The 20946-nt window shown below is 40.9% G+C and overlaps 1 protein-coding gene across 7 annotated transcripts in view; it reads right to left on the bottom strand.

Annotated features, from left to right (window-relative positions):
• Positions 1 to 18915, bottom strand: part of LOC121288721 (eukaryotic translation initiation factor 4 gamma 3-like) — a 331740-nt gene extending 312825 nt beyond the window's left edge. For 5 of the 7 annotated variants that reach the window (XM_041207477.1, XM_041207478.1, XM_041207481.1 and 2 more), the window contains exons 1-2: positions 18739 to 18904; positions 18559 to 18626 (exon numbers count right to left, since the gene is read on the bottom strand). In XM_041207477.1, coding sequence (XP_041063411.1) covers positions 18559 to 18620 — 62 coding nt within the window. In that variant the 5' untranslated portion in view covers positions 18621 to 18626; positions 18739 to 18904. Of the gene's footprint in view, positions 1 to 16405; positions 16473 to 18558; positions 18627 to 18738 lie in introns of those variants that run through there. The other 2 variants (XM_041207482.1, XM_041207479.1) reach the window with 2 other exon arrangements.
• Positions 18916 to 20946: the final 2031 nt, after the last annotated feature.

Below are 20946 nucleotides of genomic sequence, written 5' to 3'. Positions count from 1 at the left end.
CATATATTTTACAAGCCTGGGGTTTCTGCCAACCAATTTGAACAAATGGCCACTTTCTTGGGACTTCAATGGCAAACTCAGAACAATGGTGTGTAGATGGTGATGATATTTTGTCAGAGTTCATCAATGGTGTGCAGACTCATCTCTTGTCCTAATGACAAGAAAAGAAATCTCAAAGCTCACAACTGTTCCCATTTAAAATATCCCAGTAACTAGTTATCATAAAAATGAAATAATACAGTACAGAAATATGTTATACTTTGAAAGAGAATAGATCCTTCTTACTGTCACAACAGGTCACACAATTTTTGTGTGGGCTACACTGACAAGGCTTGCTCATCGTTTGTTTACAACTGACAGGCCACTTCAGAAAGCATAAATAGTCAATCATATATCGTGGGGTTAGTGTCATGTACAGCCAGACTGAAAGTGGTGCATGGTATCTTCTTTGAAGAACCTATGTGAACCAACTGGATTTTACAACAATCTGACAATTCTCATGGAAAATGCTGGAAATACTCAGCAGGTAAGTATGCATCTATGGATAGAGAGCAGAGTTAACATATCAGGTTGATGATATTTTGTCAGAGTTCATCAACCTGAAACATTAACTCAGTTTCTCTCTCCAAAGATGTTGTCAGATCTGCTGAGTATTTCCATCACTTTCTGCTTTTATTTCAGGTTTCCAGCAGCTGCAGTATTTTGCTTTTGAATTAGTTCTCATGGTCATTTTGTTCTGATGCCTTCCATTGAACTCAATTTCACAAACTGACATGATTGGGTTTGAATTCCTCAAAGTTGCTAGTCTAGTACTCTAGTTGTGGAACTTAAGCCACTATTCTGCTGTACCCTCATAAAAGTTAGAGCACAGTGCGATGTGATAACCATTCAATTATTAATTTAATTAAATGAGGACATAAAGTGGAGGTCAGGTGTTCCCTACAGGAGGAGGGATGAAAATGACAAAGCATTCTCAAGCTCTCCACTTACCTCTTAGTAGCTAACAAGGACATAGTAAAGGTTTGGAAGATAGCACATTAGTTCTCTAAGCCACAGATTGTGTGAAGCCCAGCCAGGCAAAGGTAAAACAAAACAAAAGTGGGATGCAGCCTCATGACTGAGCCAGAGGACAAATACAAATTAACCAGAGAGAGCCAGAATGGATTGTAACAGCTAAGTCATGTCAAACAAATCTAGTTTTTTTTAGGAAATAACATAGTTTACGCGAATGCCTACGGTGTTATTTGGACAGACTTCCAGAAGGCAATAGTCTCTTGTGCAGAACATTGCCTATTAACAAAAGTAAGAGAATGTGGAATTGGAAGCAACCAATCAGCTTTGATAGGAAATTAGATAGGAGGTGGACAAAGTATGGATACGGGTATGTACTCAAATTGGTAGGATGTGACTTGTGGTGTACCCCAGGAATCTGTACAGGGCATCAGCTTTTCACTATATTTATAAATAACTTGAATGAACACTAATTAGATATCACAGTAAACAGTGTAAATGGGTGCAAAAAGTTAAACAAGATATTGATAGGTTAAGTAGTGGCAAAATGGAGCATGGGTTCAATATGTGAGGTCATCTACTTTAAACATAAGATAAATTAGTATTTTCTAAAGTGGGCAAAAGTTAGGAACTGTGGAGTAGTAATGAAATTTAGGGGTCCATATAGAGAAATTGCTAAAAGAAAAAGTGGAATGGTCCAAAAAAAAATTCTGAAGGCTAATGGAATGATGGCCTTTATTTCAAGAGGATAAGAATACGAAAGGAGTGAAGTTATGTTACAGCTGCACAGAGCTCGTACCAGTCCCACATTCGGTTTTGGGCACTGCATCGCTGGAAAGATGGTCACGACAGCAAACTATTGCTACCAACTACCTAAAAGCATATGCACCATTTTTTTTTAAAGGAAGACCTGTGTTTTAAAAAGAAATAGAAGTAAAGATTGATCAAAAGATGGATGATAACGTAAAGTGACCACTTTCTGGAAAAGTGCTATGTGGATTATACTTGACAGACTGGTCCTGTGATAACGTGGAATATGATTGACAATTTATGACTTCTGAAGTGGCCTCTCAGTTTTTTTAATTCATTCTTGGGATGTGGGTGTCACAAGCAAGGCCAGCATTTCTTGTCCTTCCCTATTTGCCCTTGTTCAGAGGGCATTTGAGAGTCAACCACACTGCTGTGGGTCTGGAGTCACATGTAGGCCAGATTTCCTTCCCTACAGGATATCAGTGAACCAGATGGGTTTTTACAACAATCAGCAATGGTTTCATGGTCATCATCAGACTTTTTAATTCCAGATTTTTATTGAATTCAAATTCCACCATCTGCCGTGGTGGGGTTCAAATGGTCCCCAGACCATTACCCTGGGTCTCTGGATTACCAGTCCAGTAACAATACCACTATGTCAACACCTCCTGTTGTAAACAAAGGATGGGCTAGGATACAAGCCTTGTCAATCAGCCCACACAAAAGTGTGCAGCCTGTTGTGGAATAAGGATATTCCCTTTCAAAGTATAATATAATTCTGTCCTATATTATTTCATTTTTATGCATCCGAAAAGTTGCCATGGCCTACTTCAAACAGAGACACTTGAAAGGGAGATATGGAAAATGCAAAAGTCTGGACTTTTAATCTCTTGTGTTTGCAGAGACAATGGAGACTGATCCCCACATCTCAGCAGTCATCTAAAAATACATCTCCTGTTGATTTAAATCTCAGAATGTGTAAAAAGTTCTGATATGAATGCAAGACATGACTATTTCCCCTCCCAGGAATACACAAGAAAAATGGGTTAAAAAGCTGGCTGCAGACCAGAGTTAGTGAGCGACAGAAAGAAGAAGGAACACCAGTCACCCCTGCAAAGATAAGCAGGCAATTTTTTTTCCTTTTTTGCTGGAGGGATGGGGAGGGCAAGTATGTTTTAGCTGAGACCACAAAAAAAAAGAAACAAGGCAGCTTCTTCAGTTACCCTGCAGAGAGGACCAGGATTCCTCTGCTGGGACAAGCCGTCTCCAAAAGATGTGAACCTGCCAAAGTCAGCTCTACCAAAATCATCCAACTTAATGGCCACAATGTGCCACCAACTACGCCTCACGGACAAGCCAAGGACTGATTTGTATATATTTTTTAAAATTTTATTTGGACTCAACTGCTTTCTGATCAGCATGTCCACACTTGTGTCGCATCATTTTATTATTTCCTCGGGTCTTAGTAACAAATAACCTTGCTCTTTCTTTGACTCAAGAAAGCCTGGTTAAATTGGCTTCTTAATTAAAGAAATTAAATTTGGACTGGGAAATGGTATCCAAGGGGAAAAGGATTTTTACATTAACCTTGTTATGACCAACCGAGGGGAATGAACAAAGAGGGGAGTCCAGGGTCATAATAAAATTTGGGTTCCTTCCCGGATGTAACAAATTGGGGATCTCGTCCAGGAATTTAATAAATTGGAGACCTTGTCCAGGACTGGTTGTAACAAGATACACTGGTCTTTGTGGGGTGCAGCACAGATTCACCACAAAGATGAGGCTAAAAGGGACAAATATTGAGGACAGGTTGTAAAGGCTAGCCTTATATTTCCTTGACTATAGAAGATTATAGGCTGATCTAGTTGAGGTTTGAAGATTAGAAAGAAACTATTTCCTCTGGTGCAGGGGTCCAGAACAAGGGGCATGATACTAAAATTAAAGCTAGGCTATTCAGAGGTAATACCAGAAAGTACTTCTTCACACAAAGGGTAGTGGAAATTGGAAATGTCCTCCAAGAAAGAGCTGCTGAGGCTAGGGGATCTACTGAAAATATCAACGCTGAGATTCGTAGACCTTATACACAACAGTATGGGTGAAAAATATAGTACAATTAAAGATAATTCTGAAACATTAACACACAGTATCTAAGGCATGTAAAAGGTAAACACCATAGATTGCATTCCAGAGTCACCATTATGCTCAGACTACACCACTGAATATACAGCTGTGCTTCCAGGCTCTAGTGTTTGAAGGGAAACATATTACATAACTGCAGTACTGTAATCTTCATATTACAGTACCAATGCTCAATCCCTGAATCCCACTACAGCGAAGGTGGAAAAAACTACTAGGCCAAAAGCTACTGAACAACTCCTAAATATTCAGCTGTATTTGCTTGATGAGGAACAGTCAAAAACATTCTTGTTACTCTTTAACAAAATTCTTTGGTAGTCAAGGGCACTCAACTGTGCTGGAATTGTTTTATCAAACATTCCAAGTTAATTTAAACTCCTCCCTTCCTCACAATAAGAGATAACTATATAATCCCTCAGTCCAACTTATTTTCAGTTACTGTAGGTTAGTTCACATCATGGTTTTTTGTAGTATCCCAAACCATAAGCAACAATGGTTATTGGGTCACAAGTCTTGCGATTTGGTCCACAAAGCCAATCAAGCTAACTAGACAACCAGCAAAAGTACTTATGACTATGCAAAGGAAAGATTCATTGCAGTATTACTGCATCTTCCAGAATAGGAATCAAATCCCAGGAGCCAAAATGCTTAAGACAATGATCAGTCTCTCAGTGCATACTAACCCTGGCCATATTCCTGACAACAGTATATATCAAACTATATCTTTCCATTTACTTCATTTTACCGTCTGCACATATTTTGTCTGGACATGGCAGAGATGGTTCAAGGTTAGTATTCACTGAATGATTTGAGTGCTTGGGGACAGGGTTGCTGAAAAATGCTTCAGCTACACAGTCCCTTTCTATTTGTTCTGCTGGCTATTTTCAGATCTTGCCTGAAAAATCAGTCAACATTAAAAACAAATGTGGTGCAACATATACACCAAGGGACATGACCTGTGACAGGGCAGGCCTTCCTGCAGGTGATGGAGTTTGCAATTATGATTTGACATAAGAACAAGGGAGAATTTTTAAAAATTGCTGCTTGGGGTAGGAGTAAAACATTGGAAGCGATTCTAAATGATGATAGCAGACAGCTTTACCTCGCCCAATTATACCTGGCTCAGTTTCACCAAATACTGTCCTGATTGTGGCAGTCTGACCAATGTAGAGCTATAAACATTATTTTATTTCTCTAAACAATCACCTCCAGCACTTTCAACAGCTTTTGTCAGTTCACCCGGTCAAAAGCTTTTTCATAATCCACAAGACAGGTGTACACTTCCTGCTGGTCCTCAATGCTTCTTTGACTTCTCATGCTCAACACTGCAATAGCTTCTAGTTCAACAACCCTTTCTAAAACCAGATTGATCAAAACCAATGTCATAGCTTGCTTTGGCTTCCAAGCTATTTACCAGGATCTTTAACATTACCTCAGATGCATGAGAGATGAAAGTTATGGTGCTATGCTCTTCACATCTCGTGATATTTGTCCTTTTCTCCAATGGGACAATTGTGTTCGTCAAAAAGTTTTCTGGCCATTCTCCCTTAGTGTACATCTTACACACATTGACCAATCAATTCTCTTGTTGCCTTCTATCATTTCTGCAGGGATTCCATCACATCCTTCTGCTTTTTCTGGCTTCAGTTCTGTTATAACTCTAAATATTTCAAACTCCAGGTGGTCAGGTCCTAAAATCATCCTGGGAAATGCTTATTCTCTCTCTGGTTCTAGTTCTATTGGCTTGCCAACTTTGTCATTCAGGTCTTCGAAGTACTCTATTTATACTTATTTCCTCAGTTTCTATAAGCAGCGTACCATCTCTATTACCAATTCTTCTTTGCACTTGCTAACCTCTCCTGCTTTCAGTTAATTCCTTTATTTTCTCATAGGCAGTGCCTGTTCTTTCTTTTTCTTTGTAGTTCTTCCAATTCTCTGAACTGCTGTCCCCACTATCTTTCTTGCCTGGTCAGTCACAGTTCATTGTTCAGTTTTCTACACATTTACTTTCGTATGTAACAGAAGAAGCACTAGGTGAAGTACAGAAAGGTGTCAAAGGAGGTGGTCAATTGGTGAAAGATGTGAGATTTGCAGACTACCAGGCCCTAATGGCTAGCATAGAAGATCTACAGATACTAATCAATAGAATGAATGAAGTGGTGGAAGCTTATGGAATGAAAATTAATGTAAAAAAGACTAAAGTTCTGAAGATTGGAAGAGGTAATAGTGAGGAAGCAGAGGAGGTCAAAAGCTGGAACAGGTATCACAATTTAAGAACTTGGGAAGCATCTCATCAGAAGATGGTTACTACAATAAAGAAATCAGAGCTAGACTAGCAATGTAAAAGAATGCATTCTACACAGTGAAGAGGGCACTCAGTAGAGCACTTACCTCTGCCACGTTGTGTTAACTCAGCATAATTACAATTACGCAGCTCTTCCTTGAGGCTTTTTCCTGCCTGATTGATGCTCTATAACTACAAAGCTGATTTTTCTTTTATTAACAACTTATATCTCACTGAGGCGGCTTCAGGCCAATCCACATCCAACAACCTGCTCTGAAAACTCTGCTCACATTTTGACAGACAAATTTCACCACAGCAGCTGAGACAATCCACAACATTTTAAATGAAACAATCCACAAAAAACTAAAAAGGTAAGTTCATCATACCTCCCAGTGTTAACAGATCTTTTAAAGAATTCCTGGATCCAATCCAAATCTTTACCAAAAACTATCAGTTCTTCTTTGGGACATACCCTATATTTCTGTGTACCAACTTTCACTGAAATCCATTCATTAGTTTTTGAGATATATTATTTACAGGTAGACAGACTAACAAACAGGGTGAAAACATTAACTCTGCTCACCTTCAGCGGCGGAGGTAATAAAGAATTGCCCAGCATAAGAATCTTCAGAGAAGAATTATCAAGACTGATTTGGAGTGTCCTGTTGCATTAAGCTGAAATGTGGGCATCCAAAGGCTAAAAAGTTGTGAAATGTAGTTCTGGAAAAGGATGGAGCAGGTCATTTGGAGAATACACAAGAGAACTTAAGAAGTTATGAGGATAGTGGCGGAGGGTTTATCTTTGAAGCCTTAAACAATGTATTGATCAGGAACAATCTAATTGTTTCGTTAATGGTGCGAAAATATAGATTTTCCAATGGGATGTCTAGCAAGTCCAAACTTCAAAGTTCCTTCAGGTCACTGCTGTAAATATTCAGAGTCTGTAGTTTTGGGATAAAACACTGGGTTTAATTGAGCCTTTGGATATTGTTTCAGTTTACACAGACATTTCCAACTTCAAGGGAAAGCTAACAAATAAATGCATTGATTGGATAATATGGTCAGAGAGGATCATTTTCCTCAAAATTCTTCTAAATGACATTCAACTGTCTTTATCATGGCATACAGGAAAGAAAAATTATTCTGCACTTATATAGCACTTTGCACATCCTCAATGTCCCCAATAAATTACTTTTGAAGTATTACCACTGATTTAATGAGGGCAAATGCAGAAGCCAATTTGTACAGTGCAAGGTCCCACAAATATCAATAATGTCAGCTAATCTGCAAGTGATGTTGAGTGAGAGATAAACACTGGTCATGACACAAGGCAAACTCATTTACTCCTCTTTGTACCGTGCGTAAGGACCGAGGAGTGTTTTTGTTTCAAAAGATGACAATTCTGGCAAGACAACATTCCCTCGCCACTGCAGTTAACCGTTAGTCTAGACAATGCACTCAACTCTCCAGAGTGGAACTTCAACTCAGAGGTGAGAGCATTCCACTGAGCCAAGGTCGACCATTAAGATGTGTTCTGGAAAACATCACACATATCCAATTAATAACCTGGAAAGGCAGTCAGTTCTTACAAAGGCAAAGATAATGAAGTATCTTCCCATAATGTTCAAATGCTCTAATACACAAGGCAAGCCGAGGAGCAGCATTGGTATGATTCACCGATGAATTGCTTGGGGATAGCCCTCCATCATACCAATCACCAGAACATGAATCATAATGAGGGAGAAGAGAATGTCAGGAAATTTTCCACGAGAAAGAAAAAAACTTGGACTAAAGCATCCAGCAGAAATTGAGCACCTCACCCTTAATGGGGAACCAAAGCTGAGGAAGAAAAAGAGCAGCTTTTTGCTCAAAATACTCCCTCCTTGTCTATTCAAAGTGTACAGCAATAAAAAGATCAAACTTCGATGGAGACCCATAATATGATGCCTCCTCATTTCTTAGCTGTTCTAGATAAATCAATGAGTGAGGAACAGTGTGCCCTGGAGCAGCTCTACCAATTACAATCAACATCCAGTGGGTTACCACCAATTAGAAACTTAACTGGACCAGCCATACAAATACTGTAGCTACAAGGTCAGAGGTTGGGAATTCTGCAGTGAGCAACTCACCTCCTGACTGCCAAAGCCTGTCCACCATTCACAAGGCACCAAGTGTAATGAAATATTCTCTGTTTGCCTGGATGTGTGCAACTTCAACAACACTCGAGGCTTGACACCATCCAGGACAAATCATCCCTTGACTGGCACCCAATCTACCACTTTCAACATTCACTCCCTCCACCAGCAACGCACAGTAGCTGCAGCGAGTATCATCTACAAAATGCACTACAGCAACTCACAAAGGCTCCTTTGACAGCAACTTGCAAACCCACAACCTCTACCACCTAGAAGGACAAGGGTAGCAGATGCATGGGAACACCACCACCCGCAAGTTCCCCTCCAAGCCATACGCCATCCTGACTTGGAACTGTATTACCGTACCTTCACTGCCACTGATCAAAATCCTGGGACTCCCTTTCTAAGAGCACTGTAGGTGTACCTACACCACATAGACTGCAGCAGTTCAAGAAGATGGCTCACCACCACTTTCTCAAGGGCAATCAGGTTTGGGCCACAAATGCTGGCCTTTTTGGTGATGCCCATATTCCAAAGAATCTAGCGAATTTTGGAAAATTAACACCAACACATCTACTACCTCATTAGCCACCTCTTTTAAGACCCTAGGATGAAGCCCATCAGGGCCTAGAGACCTGTCAGCCCTCTGCTCCATCAGTTTGCTCAGTACCGCTTCCTTGGTGATTGTAATTTCACCAAGTTCCTCTCTCCATTCCAACTCCTGATTTACAGCTATTACTGAAATGTTTTTTGTATCTTCTATAGTGAAGGCAGAAGCAAAATATTTGTTCATTTCATCTGCCATTTCCTTATTATCCACTACTAACTCCCCATTGTCAATTTAGAGGACCAACATTCACTTTACTTACTCTTTTTTTAAAAAAAAACACCTGCAGAAACTCTTGCCATCCATTTTTACATTTCTAGCTAGCTTCCTCTTATATTCTAATTTCTTTCTCCTGATTCATCTTTTCATCATTTTCTGCCATTCTTTATACTCTGACCAACTATCTGACCTGCCACTCATCTTTGCGCAGTTATATGCTTTCCTTAACTTTAGTTAATCACAGATGGTGGGTCCTCCCTTTAGAATTTTTCTTTTATCATTGGAATATACTTACTCTGTGTATTCTGAAATATCCCCTTAAATGTCTGCCAGTGCTTCTCTATTGATCTATCCTCTAGCCTAGTACCCCAGTTCACATCAGCTAGCTCAGCTTTCATGCCCACATCGTTGCCTTTATTTAAGTTTAATTTTTTTTAAAAGTTAAGTTGAGTTATGATTGGGCCAGGTGATAAGCAGTTACTAACCTCTGGAAAACACAGCATCAGTCGAACACACACACACACACACCATTCTTCCCATCCGTCTCCAAAGTTGCTACACAATATCTACAGGGCAAAGTCAGAATACTTGGGGTGACATAGTCCAACTACGTTTCTAAATGGGTGTTTAGTAATATGTTGGATTGTACAAACTTCGTACATCATTTCCTGGTGAGCTTTGAAACAAATCATTTCACTTACAAGGCCACAAATGCACAACAGCACTGCTCACAAATAGAAATAAGATTTTTTTTATATTCATTCATGGGATGTGGGCATCGCTAGCTAGGCCAGCATTTATTGCGCATCCCTAATTGCCCTTGTTCAGAGGGCATCTTAACAGTAAACCACATTGCTGTGGGTCTGGGGTCACATGTCGGCCAGGCCAGGTAAGGACAGCAGATTTCCTTCCCCAAAGGACATTAGTGAACCAGATGGGTTTTTACAACAATTGACAATGGTTTCATGGTCATCATTAGGCTTTTGATTCCAGATTTTTACGAATTCAAATTCCACCATCTGCTGTGGCGGGATTCAAACCCAGGGCCCTAGAGCATTACCCTGGGTCTTTGGAACACTAGTCCGGCGGCAATACCACAATGCCATCACCTCCCCAGAGCAAAAGGTTTTATGCTGCAAGGTATCCAAATCAACAGAAAGCTTTCTGAAAAATACATCATTCATCAAAAGTCTAAAATAATGGCTACGCTGATGCTTAGTTCTCCGACTAGAAAATATAATGCAATTTATTAGCATTTTCACTGGAACTGATTTATCGTTAAATATAATGGCTGCCTTCTAATTAAATTGAATTTGCATTCAAATTTACATCAAGATTCAAACAGGTTAAGAAATAAGTCAAATAAGAAAATTAAATTTTTCATTTCAATCCTAACCCTTATATTTTCAAATGCTCTCCTTAGTAAAACATCACAATCTATATTATACCGCAATAGATCAAACAAACTTTGACGCTTGCTTGGCAATTATTTTTTCCCAAAAGGTAGTGGGCAAGCACTCAATACATTTGGTCTTCATTTGCATGAAATGTGTGCCAAACTTATGTTTAACAATAGTCTTGTCAACTGCTCCAATTTCTGAATTTCTTGCCTACAAATGTTAGAAGGAAAATAAAATATAGTCTGACCTGATGTATCAATTGTCAATGGTTAAAAATTTTAATTAAAAAATCAAATATTGACTGTTTCTTTCAATTTTCCCCAAGTAAATGGGTGTTTTACTACTAAATCCTGGAGCTCCAGTCGCAGCATGAAATTGGAGTATCAAAACCTTCTTTTCCTGCTATATCAATAGATGGGAGTTCAGTATTGGGAATCAGAAGTATTACTTTTTTTTTTAAAGAGGACACAAAGCTTGATCAAGACTGGAGCCTCACATTTTTGCTATTGCTGGGATCCAGATCAAATCCATAACTCCTGAATCTGCTTCCATCACCGGTCCAGATCATAACTTACTTTGAAAAATTCTCAACTCCCCTCAGGTTCCTTTGTCAAATATCTTGTGTTCTCTAGTTACTGACTCCTTTGTTGATCAAGAGACATTTTCAGCTGTATGCTATAGGGCTACTGACTATTCACTAATTGCTAATGCAGTATTGAGCTTATATACAGTAAAGAATTTGCATTAAGCTATTTAACAGGCAAAAGTACCAATCATTTCACTGCCTTATAATTCTATACATTACATCTTTGCACATCAAACCAAGTTCATCACACTACGTGTGCAGTTCCATAGATGCTGACAAGTTTTTCTTAAAATATTAAATGCACACAAGTACTTTTGTCAAGTACTACTTCTGAAGCCTAGTGCCACTAGAGTGTTTACTCCCAATCTACAGCAGCACCATAAACTTTGCATCAATGGATGCCAGAAAGCAGCTCATTGCACTTGCTTTTTGCCACTTGTAATATACAGCTAAAAAGAAATGTATGCAAAATAAGAAGTTCCCACTCAATGATGGAGTGGATAAAGCCACAGTCTTTGGGATTACTGAACCAAATGCTCTTTGGTTCCAGCCCTGATCCATGTTAAGTCTACCACAGCAGCTGTGGTGCAACAACTGGGGGAAAGAACGGAAGATTTGGTAAGGTTTTTATTTATCCCTGAACATTGCCCAGGAACAGTGTTAGAAAATGTTTTTGTGTGAACACGGGTGACTACTGCATCAGGCTTGGTCTGCAACACCTTGTACAGAGAAAACCTTGCCAATATTGTATAAGTTCACACATGAAGAATGGCCACTAGGGCAAGGCATGGAAGGCTTCCATCATTTGTCAAAGCACAAGAGCCACCAGCTTCAAAGTGGGGAAAGATTGGCAGAGCAAAATAAACCATTCATAAACCAACCTTCATTTCAAACTAAACTAATGCTTTTAAGTAAAACCAGGCTTCTTCCTCAGATTTAGTAAAACTGAAACTTGGTGCTACTTTCAGAATAATTCTTATTTATTGCTGAACAAAAAAGAGACATTTTATCAAAGCTTTTCATCTTGCACTCATCAGGGCAAATTGCAAGTATACAATGTAAGGGAAACCAACAAATTTGTACTGTATGAGAAACATGTGCTGGTTGGTTGGCAAGTGGACTCTGACTGGCAGAGGCACTGCCATGGAGAACGCACCAGTTGATGGTGACTAACAGCTAACTGCCAAGCACTGTTTGAAATTTAAACCAGGTAGCTTGACACTGATTGGTCAAAGCACTGCCCTGAGGAATGAACCAGTAAATGGCTGTCACTTATTTTATTTAACTGAAAAAGACACAATGTGTGTACATGTTCTTTCCGCCTGCAAAGAACAGGGCCCTGTGTATTAATATATGAGGCTTCCAGTATGCACAAAAATGTGCTACACTTCAAGCTTGAACAACGATCTTAATTTAGTTGTCAGCATAATTGTTAGCACACTGAGAATTTTTTAGGAAATGTTGTCCAATCACAGAATCACATCTAATGTTGGATACTGTATTTTGAGTTTTACAGGCATGAGATGGTTGGGTACGGTCTGTACCTTGCCTGTTGCGAACAATGGAAGGGACGTGCTGTTCAATACGATTCTTATTTAACATCATAAGTGGACCAAGATAAAAGTGAACAAGAATAAAAAGAAGAAACTAAGTACTTAGCATTCCAGGTAGCAATGCACACCATCACACTTTGAATCTGTGACAGCCCACAAGTAAAAATGGCAGCTGGCACAGAACATCTTCAAACCTTCAACAACATCACTATGGAAACTTTACCTAAATTTTGAAATCATAAAACTTTTTCAGAACAATATCTTGCAGTTTTTAGCATCAAGCTTTCCAGTTACCTAAACAACACATTTCTGAGCTTAACCAAGACACCTTGGGTAAGGCTCCAAGGAAACAAAGCGCCCCCTCAAAGAAACAGGATTGAGTTTGGCGCTGTGCAAACTGAGCCACGTCACCAATAACTTCAACTTAAATAGCACCTTTAATACAGCAAAAAATCCCACACAAGGAGATACTAGGGCAGATAAACAAAAACTTACTAAATGATGTAGGTTTGAAGGAGAAACAGAGGTTTAGCAAGGAAAATCAGAGCTTAGGACTGAGACAGCTAAAGGCATGGCTGTAAATGATGGAACAGTTAAAATCAGTGATGCTCATGAGGTCTGAATTGGAGGAACAGAAATATGAGGGCAGTAGGGCTGGAGAGGATAAGAGGTCAGGAGTCCGAGGCTATGGAGAGGGATGAGAATTTTAAAAATCAAGGCACTGCATAACTGGGAGTCAATGGTAGCCAGCAAACATTGAGGTGATGGGTGAATGGGACTTCGTGCAAGTTAGGCCATGGGCAGCAGTTGTTTGGCTCACATCCAGTTTACATAGGGTAAAATGTGGGACGCCAGCCAGAATGCATTGAAAAGGACAAGTCCAAAAGTAAAAAAGATGTGAGAAGATGAGCTGAGGCAGGGCAAGTCAAGTGATGTTATGGAGGTAGTGATAGCATGGATATGTGGTCAGAAGCCTCAGACTATTCATCAAGGAGAGTGATGGAAACAGTTGCTAGGAAACTAAGTTTATGATGGGATCCAAAGACAATGGCTTTGGTCTTCCCAATGTATAGTTGGATGTGGTTTCCATTCATGCAGTACTGAGTGTCAGACAAGCAGTTTGTCAATTTAAAGACAGTGCAGACACCAAGAGAGGCAGTGATGAGGTAGAGTTGGGTCTCGTTACCATATGCATGAAAACTGACAGCATTTGCAGATGGCATTACCAAGGAGCAGCACGTTCCTAAGAAATTGGAGTGAACCAAGATTAGATCCTCAGAAGACACCAGAGGTGTCAGTGCAGCAATAGGAAGAAAAGTTACAAGTGATTCTTTGGCTACAACTGGGTGTTTAAGAAAGCAACCAGTCAGGTGCAGTCCCACCCTGATGACAGTGGAGAGGCACTGGACGAGGATGGTGTGGCCAACCCTGTAAAAGACTGCAGATAGGGTGAGAAACACAAAGAGGGAAAGTTTACCTTTGTCACAGTCACAATGTCACATGTGACATTGATGACAGCCATCTCACAGACAAGACAAGCTCAAAGCGAGCAGGGATGGAGGTCGGAGAGAAACTAGAGAAAGATGCAAGTTCAGGGTTAAGGCAGGGAGGTTTAGCCCAATGGGTTAGGAGAAGGGAGGGAAGTGGCAGAAGCAGCTGACCAAATAGTCTCAACCTTAGTGTTAAACAAGTCCATATGCTCCTCACAAATGTTGCTGGAGGAGACAGGGGAGAAAGGTTTAAGAAAGGGTTTGCAGCAGAGAAATGCAGTTGCTGGAATAGCAAGCAGTTTTGGCAGATGAGAACGGACCCAATAGTGTTTTATATGGTCCAACTAGATCTGAGTGAACAATTAAACCAGCTTTCTGTCCTAGCTGTTTAAGTCTGTGTCCCTTGGACTGAGTGGAGATGGGTGCTGTACTATGGGAACAGCCAGGATGAGAGAGTAATGATTTTAATGGGGACTAAGGCAAAGGTGAAAGGTGAGTGTATGGCTGAGCAGGTCAGTAACTGCAGAAGCGTCTTGCTGAATGTGGGCCAAGATTACCACTGAGATCATGCAAGTGCTGTTTTAAGTGAATTGGGAGTACTTTCTCCCCAGGGTGACACAGAAGGAAGCAGGGTTGGGAGATATAGGTGAAGAATGATATAATTAATTGAACAGAGACAGCCTTTTCTGTGATTGACACACTGATAAAAGACCACATGAAATGACAAAGTTAAGGAGTGGCCACGAATATGGATTAGGGAGTTTACATGGAGGGAGAGATTATGGGAGGGTGGGAGGGCAGCAAACTCAGAAGAAAGAGAGCATGAGGAATTGAGGTGGATGTTGAAATCACCTAGGATGCAAAGTCATTAGGTATAGAAGCCAAGGCAATAAGGGTGATATCTCCATGAGAAAATTTATGATACTTGAGTGGCTGGTAGAGAGCGAAGATTTTAAATGAGAGAGGTGGAACAAGGACAGATGTTCAAAGGAGGAGAAAGTGCAGTGGGTTGGGGACAGACTAAGGTGTGATTTGGTGACACATCACCGCCACTACAATCCCAGCAGGGCAAAAGGTGGAAGGGATGGCCAGGCAGGGAAGCTTCATCTAGGGGAAGATGTCATCATCCCTAAACCAGGTTTCCATCAAGGCTATAATGTTGATGCAATCAGCCACAATAAGCTCATGGAGGTAAGGGCCTTGTTCTTCCAGATCACCCCCCTTCTTTTCATTTGGAAATAGTTTGCATTGCAAAGGGGCCTATAAGGGTAGAAATACATATAAAGGTGAATCCATACACATTGAAAGGTACTAATTTTCATGCGAGACCAAATCAGTCTCTGTAAGTACTGTGATTCAGTTTGAAAGCTGCAGTAAAAAATATTGTGACATAAGCCAAAAGCCACAAAAAATGTTTTAAGGGTTTTATTACAAAGGTCAAGAACTTAAACTGTCACAAATGAAGGCCTATCAGTAACTCAACTGAAATCTTACAGCAGAAAAGTTCAATATTTGTAATTGCCCTCCCCTGCCTTCCACTAACTTCCCTACCCTGCATTATTTTGCCAAATTTTATTGCACAGCTGTGTTTTGTGACCTTAGGATTAAACCATGCATCAGTATGGAACACTTCCACTAAAACAGCATTGGTTTCTTTGCTGCAACATTGGTCTTAACCTTCAAAAATGAAACTGCTTAAAGACAGCTTCCAACCACCACACCCCCCCATCGCGAAAAAATATATTTAACCTCAGTTGTGGAACAAAAATAAAAATTTTATTTGGTGCAATTAGTAAAATGGCTCTGTACACATTTTAAAATAAAAATATCTAAATTTAAAAATTTTTGCTGTTAATATTTTACTCCTAAGGTTCCAGCAGAAAACTCAATGCAAGCTAGTGACTGCAGGCTGCGTTCACATTAGGGTGTGGGCGAGCGAATAGAACTGTATATACAAAAGATTACACATATGCACACAAATTAAAACCCTGAATGCATTCAAATCTCATACAGGAAAATCTTTTTCCCAATGCTGATTACCAACTGAATGAATTACACCACAAAATTGCTGATATGAACTAAAATAGTAATCCTGATTACTTTGATAGAAATTGCGCAACACAGCCTTAATACCATGTGCAAGCATAGCCAAACATACCAAATAAAACTAAACACTAATTTACCCATCTTTTCTTACGTTTCTCAGATTTCAATATACCAGATAAAAATGGTACCTGTGTGGCACATCAGTCAGCACCAAGTACATTATTTACCAGGAAGTCTGCATCAGATATGCGTCTGCATGCTTTATGACTGTTAAAAGGTAGCACACTATCTAGCAAGGTTAAAGTGCTTTACTGAGTTTGCCGAATCACTATTTAGCAGGAAACTACTGCTGGGTGTCTGAGCATGCCCAGCATCAGCAGTGGGATTGGGAGATCAGTTATCTGGCAGAGAAATCACATCCCAAACCAAGGCCTAAAACTACAGCCTTGAACTTGGTGCAATGAAATAAAGCTTTTCATGAATTGCCACTTAATAAAATAGCTTCCTCCATGCAAATTTTTAAGCTTGTTCTTGGTTAAGACCTATAAACTGTATCACAGTAAAGCATCTACAAACCATACGAGTATGTAATTCATTCTAAAATGACACAAGAATAAGGAATTGTTCTGCTTTAGTACTCTTATTTAGCATTTTAAAATTAATGTATCAACATTATTTACCACAACATGCTAAAGGGCAATTTAACATTGAAAAATTGATTTGAACCAATAAAGCACTATAAACAAACACGCCTGTGCATCCTGACAAAAATTTGCCATTTAAATCCAAACTACACTAACATCTCCATTCATTATCCCCATTAGCACAATGATTTATTTAATATCACAGCAAATCTCTGAATCATTTCCTAATAGCCATGTCCTTGGCTGAGCATCAAGCCACTTCACAAACCAGATCTTATAATTTAAAATGTAACTGGGCTAATACACACCATTTTGTTTCAAGTCACATTGCAATTTACAAAGTAACATTCTTTTCTCTCCCCCATTCCAAAGAACTTCATTGTCAATAAAACAAGTACTTTCTTCTATAAATAATACATTGTGAAAACAAGAACCATGAAACGAGATTGCACCACATTACAAATTAAACATGAACAACTCGAAGACATCATCACTACCCATTATGCTGATTGGGCTTCACCCCACTGGTACAACAATCTCTCCATTTTGTTAGAGCTTTTGTTTCAAGCCCGGAAGTGTAAAAATACACACGTTTACACAGTGAAAAAATTCCCAGGTAAAAATAAACGATGAAAATGATCAGACTCCTGATGCCGAATTCAGGGAGAGGCCAGAGTATAATTTCTGAGTCGGAATATGAAATATGCTCCGTACTGTAAGCTTGCTGTATGTCGCTGCACAAAACACGTAATTGTGTCCATAACTCCCCATTTGTCAGATTTTTCTTTAAAAAGATAAAATCAATCTATATAAAACACTGTGGGTTTAAATTAGATCTGTGGGCTAGGGCCTGCAGATTTTAATGGAGAGCTGCAGACTGACTGCAGTGGAGTTGGTGTCGGTCTGTAACCGGCATTTTCTGAAGACGTGTCACACACACATGCACACAGTCCCTAACCTACCCCCACCAAGCTTTCTCAAACAATTTCCCAAGAAAAAAAAATCTCTACAAGGAAATGTCATTTTTTTTTAAAGTCACACACAAACGTATGAACACGAAAGAGAACAAACCCACCCAGAAATATAAAATCTTCAATCACACCAGATTCCCTTTCCTACAGGGGTTTTGTCTTTTTTTTTTAAATAAAGAGTAGGTTCCTGTGACTTATGTCTCAAATCCTGAAATAGAGATGTTTCTAGATGTGTTGCTACCTTCTTTTCAAATTGGGGAGGGGGGAGGGGGGAGGGGGAAGAGGTGGTTTCAAAAAAGAATAATCGAAACAAGATTACTCCCGGTTCGTCGTTAGGAGCTTCTTCCACCCTCTCCCCCTCTCTTTCTCTCTCTATCCACATTTCAATCAACATCCTTTAAATCAGCCCAAACACAAAGCAATTCCTTTCAGAGACATTTAACAATAAATCTTATTTTTTTTAAAAAAGAGAGGCTTTAATAAAAAAAAACCTTGAACCCATCCACACTTGCAACAAGTGCCCAGAAACCCAACAGACCTTAAAAGATTTTACTTCTAACCCCCAGTAACCTATAGTGACGTTACTCACCCAGGCTCCCCCAAAAAATGAATCAACATTAATCAAAAAATAAGGTTAAAAAATCCCCTCAGCTAAGTTACTTTTTTTTTGGATTTTATATATACATATATCGATCAATTGAATGTTTCCCAAAAAGTGAAGGATACGAAGCAGGCTGTTGTAGTCCTCTTATTACAGGCTGTGGTTTGGCTTTCTGTGGTAAGCTCATTTCAGGCTGAGGAAGACAAAAAAAAAGGAAAAACCAGGCGGATTTTTTGTTGTATAGAGAGACAGAGATGTACCTCAGGGTGTCCTCCCTCAGAAGGACGTTTCCCACGTGAGTTTACCTGCAAATCACAAAAATAATAGCATTGGTAGATGGCCCAGAGTGTGAACTAGCAGCGGGGTTCGTCCTTTGAGTGAAAGAGTCAAGCTTTAGGACGGATGCAAGCGATTTTTTACACACAAACCAACATGGCGAACCAAGCCGCTCTCAGTCCGAGAAGACGGACGCCCGGCGGCCCTCGGCAACTTCCGGAAAACTTCGACGCCGGCTGCTCGGCAACTTCCGGAAAGCCTCGGCCCTTTCCCCCCCCCCCAACCCTCTTCGGCTGTTTCCGGAAACTCCACAGCAAAGATCAGGGTCACCAGGAGCAAAGTCTCTGGGGCAAGCACAGCTCGCTTTCAATTAACGTGTGACAGCAGCAGTGGCAGGAATTGCAAGCCCATGTTCATCATTAGTGAGGAAATAACTTGGAATTGTGTAGTATAAAAGTGTTTGAGACATCCAGTGGGTGTGAAAAGTGCTATATAACTAGGACATAGAAACATTGGAACAGGAGTAGACCTTTCAGCTCATCAAGCCTACTCCACCTTTCAGTTAGACTGGTTGATCATCTACCTCAACACCACTTTCCTGTGCTATCCCTGTATATCTTGATATCATTAGTGTCTGGAAATCTATCAATTTCTGTTTTGAACATGCTCAATGACTGAGCTTCCACAGCCCTCTGGGGCAGAGCATTCCAAAGACACACCACCCTCAGAGTGAAGAACTTCCTCCCCATCTCAGTCTCAAATGGCCTGCTCCCCATTCTGAGACTATCCCTTGGTTCCAGACCAATCAGCCGGGGGAAATGTTGACCTGAATACGGGAGGGGGGAGGCTGGACCCCCACCCTGAGCTGCCAACCAAACTAATTGGCCGGTGGATCCATCAGTCCCAGTAGCACCAGGAGGGCATCAGTGGCAGCTGCCGGGACTACAGGTAAAGTGAGGAGCCCAAGGCTGAAAATCCTCGGAGAATGTAAGCCTAGGGTCTTGGGCCAGGAGGATTTGGAAGCATTGGGACAAGGGCAGTGGGGGGGAGCGGGGGCTTTAAGAAAAGGAGTGGATAGGAATGAAAGGGGGTTCAGTTTATGGGGGGACCGCCCTGCGATCAGCAAAGGGCAGCCTCCGATGAGCGGACCCCTCTTCCTCCCCACCCTTTAACCAGTTCAGGTTAAAAATCAGGCTCCACCTCCCGCACTGCTGCCCACACCGAACGTATTATGGTGTAGGCAATGTATTATCAGGGTCAATAGGCTTGATAACAAGTTAATTGATTCTTTGTCAGTCATTATCCCACCCACCTCCTCTGTATTATGCGGATGAGCTCCGGGTTGGGCAGGTGGGCTGTGGGATGGGTGCCCACCCCCGCAGGAAATATGCCAGGGGCATGTCAAATTCAGCCCATCCTATCTACTACTGAATTCAAGGCGTGCATCTCGAAATAAAAATACAAATTGCAAAACAGTTGTGGCAGTTGTTTCAAGTTTCCCTCTGGGATTTGAGCAGCTTAGCATTTGCCATTTGTTGTGCCATAACAGGGCCACCCGCAGAGGACGTGGCTGATGACATGCGTGCATCGGCCTCAGACTGCAGCAGTGCGACAATATAACGGGGTTCATGCTGCAACTCGCAACTTGGTGGAGCAAACCATCAGGATGCTGCAAATGAGGATCCGGTGCCTGGTCGGGTCTGGTGGAGCTCTGCAGTATAGGCCACAGAGGATGTCACGCATCATCATCGGCTGCTTTGCCCTTTACAACCTGGTACTGCAATAGGTCAAGGATCTTGCTGAGGAGAAGATGTAGGAGCTGGAGATCTCCTCTGATGAGGAGAACATCGATGGGGATAAGGGTGAGAAGGTCCCCAAAGGTGACGATGATGGGGATGAGGCCCTCACACTAGCCAGGTGAGGCAGGCGCTCGGGAAGCCCTCTAAGCTGCTAGATTTTCTGACATCCTCTCTGTTGGGAGTGTGAATAAAGTGTGAAATGACATGGTCAATTAAGTAGACTTTCTGGATGGTATTTAATGCAGGCAATAGGGGTCTCGTCCGCCAGCTAGAGAGCCAGCAAGAGCCCCACATCACCTCCTTCCAGGAAGGCCCACTGCAAAGTGACATCGGTGGGTCTTCCCCAGAATCAAGGAACATGGAGGCAGAAACCTGTCCCTTTCCTGAGAGCTGCCAGCCAATCAGAGGCCAGCAGTTGTGCATGGCAGGCAGTGCCAC

The sequence above is a fragment of the Carcharodon carcharias genome, chromosome 15 (genome assembly GCF_017639515.1).
Source record: "Carcharodon carcharias isolate sCarCar2 chromosome 15, sCarCar2.pri, whole genome shotgun sequence".
NCBI lineage: Eukaryota > Metazoa > Chordata > Chondrichthyes > Lamniformes > Lamnidae > Carcharodon > Carcharodon carcharias.
Note: the sequence above shows the minus strand (reverse complement) of the source record. Positions and strands in the feature narration are given on the sequence as shown.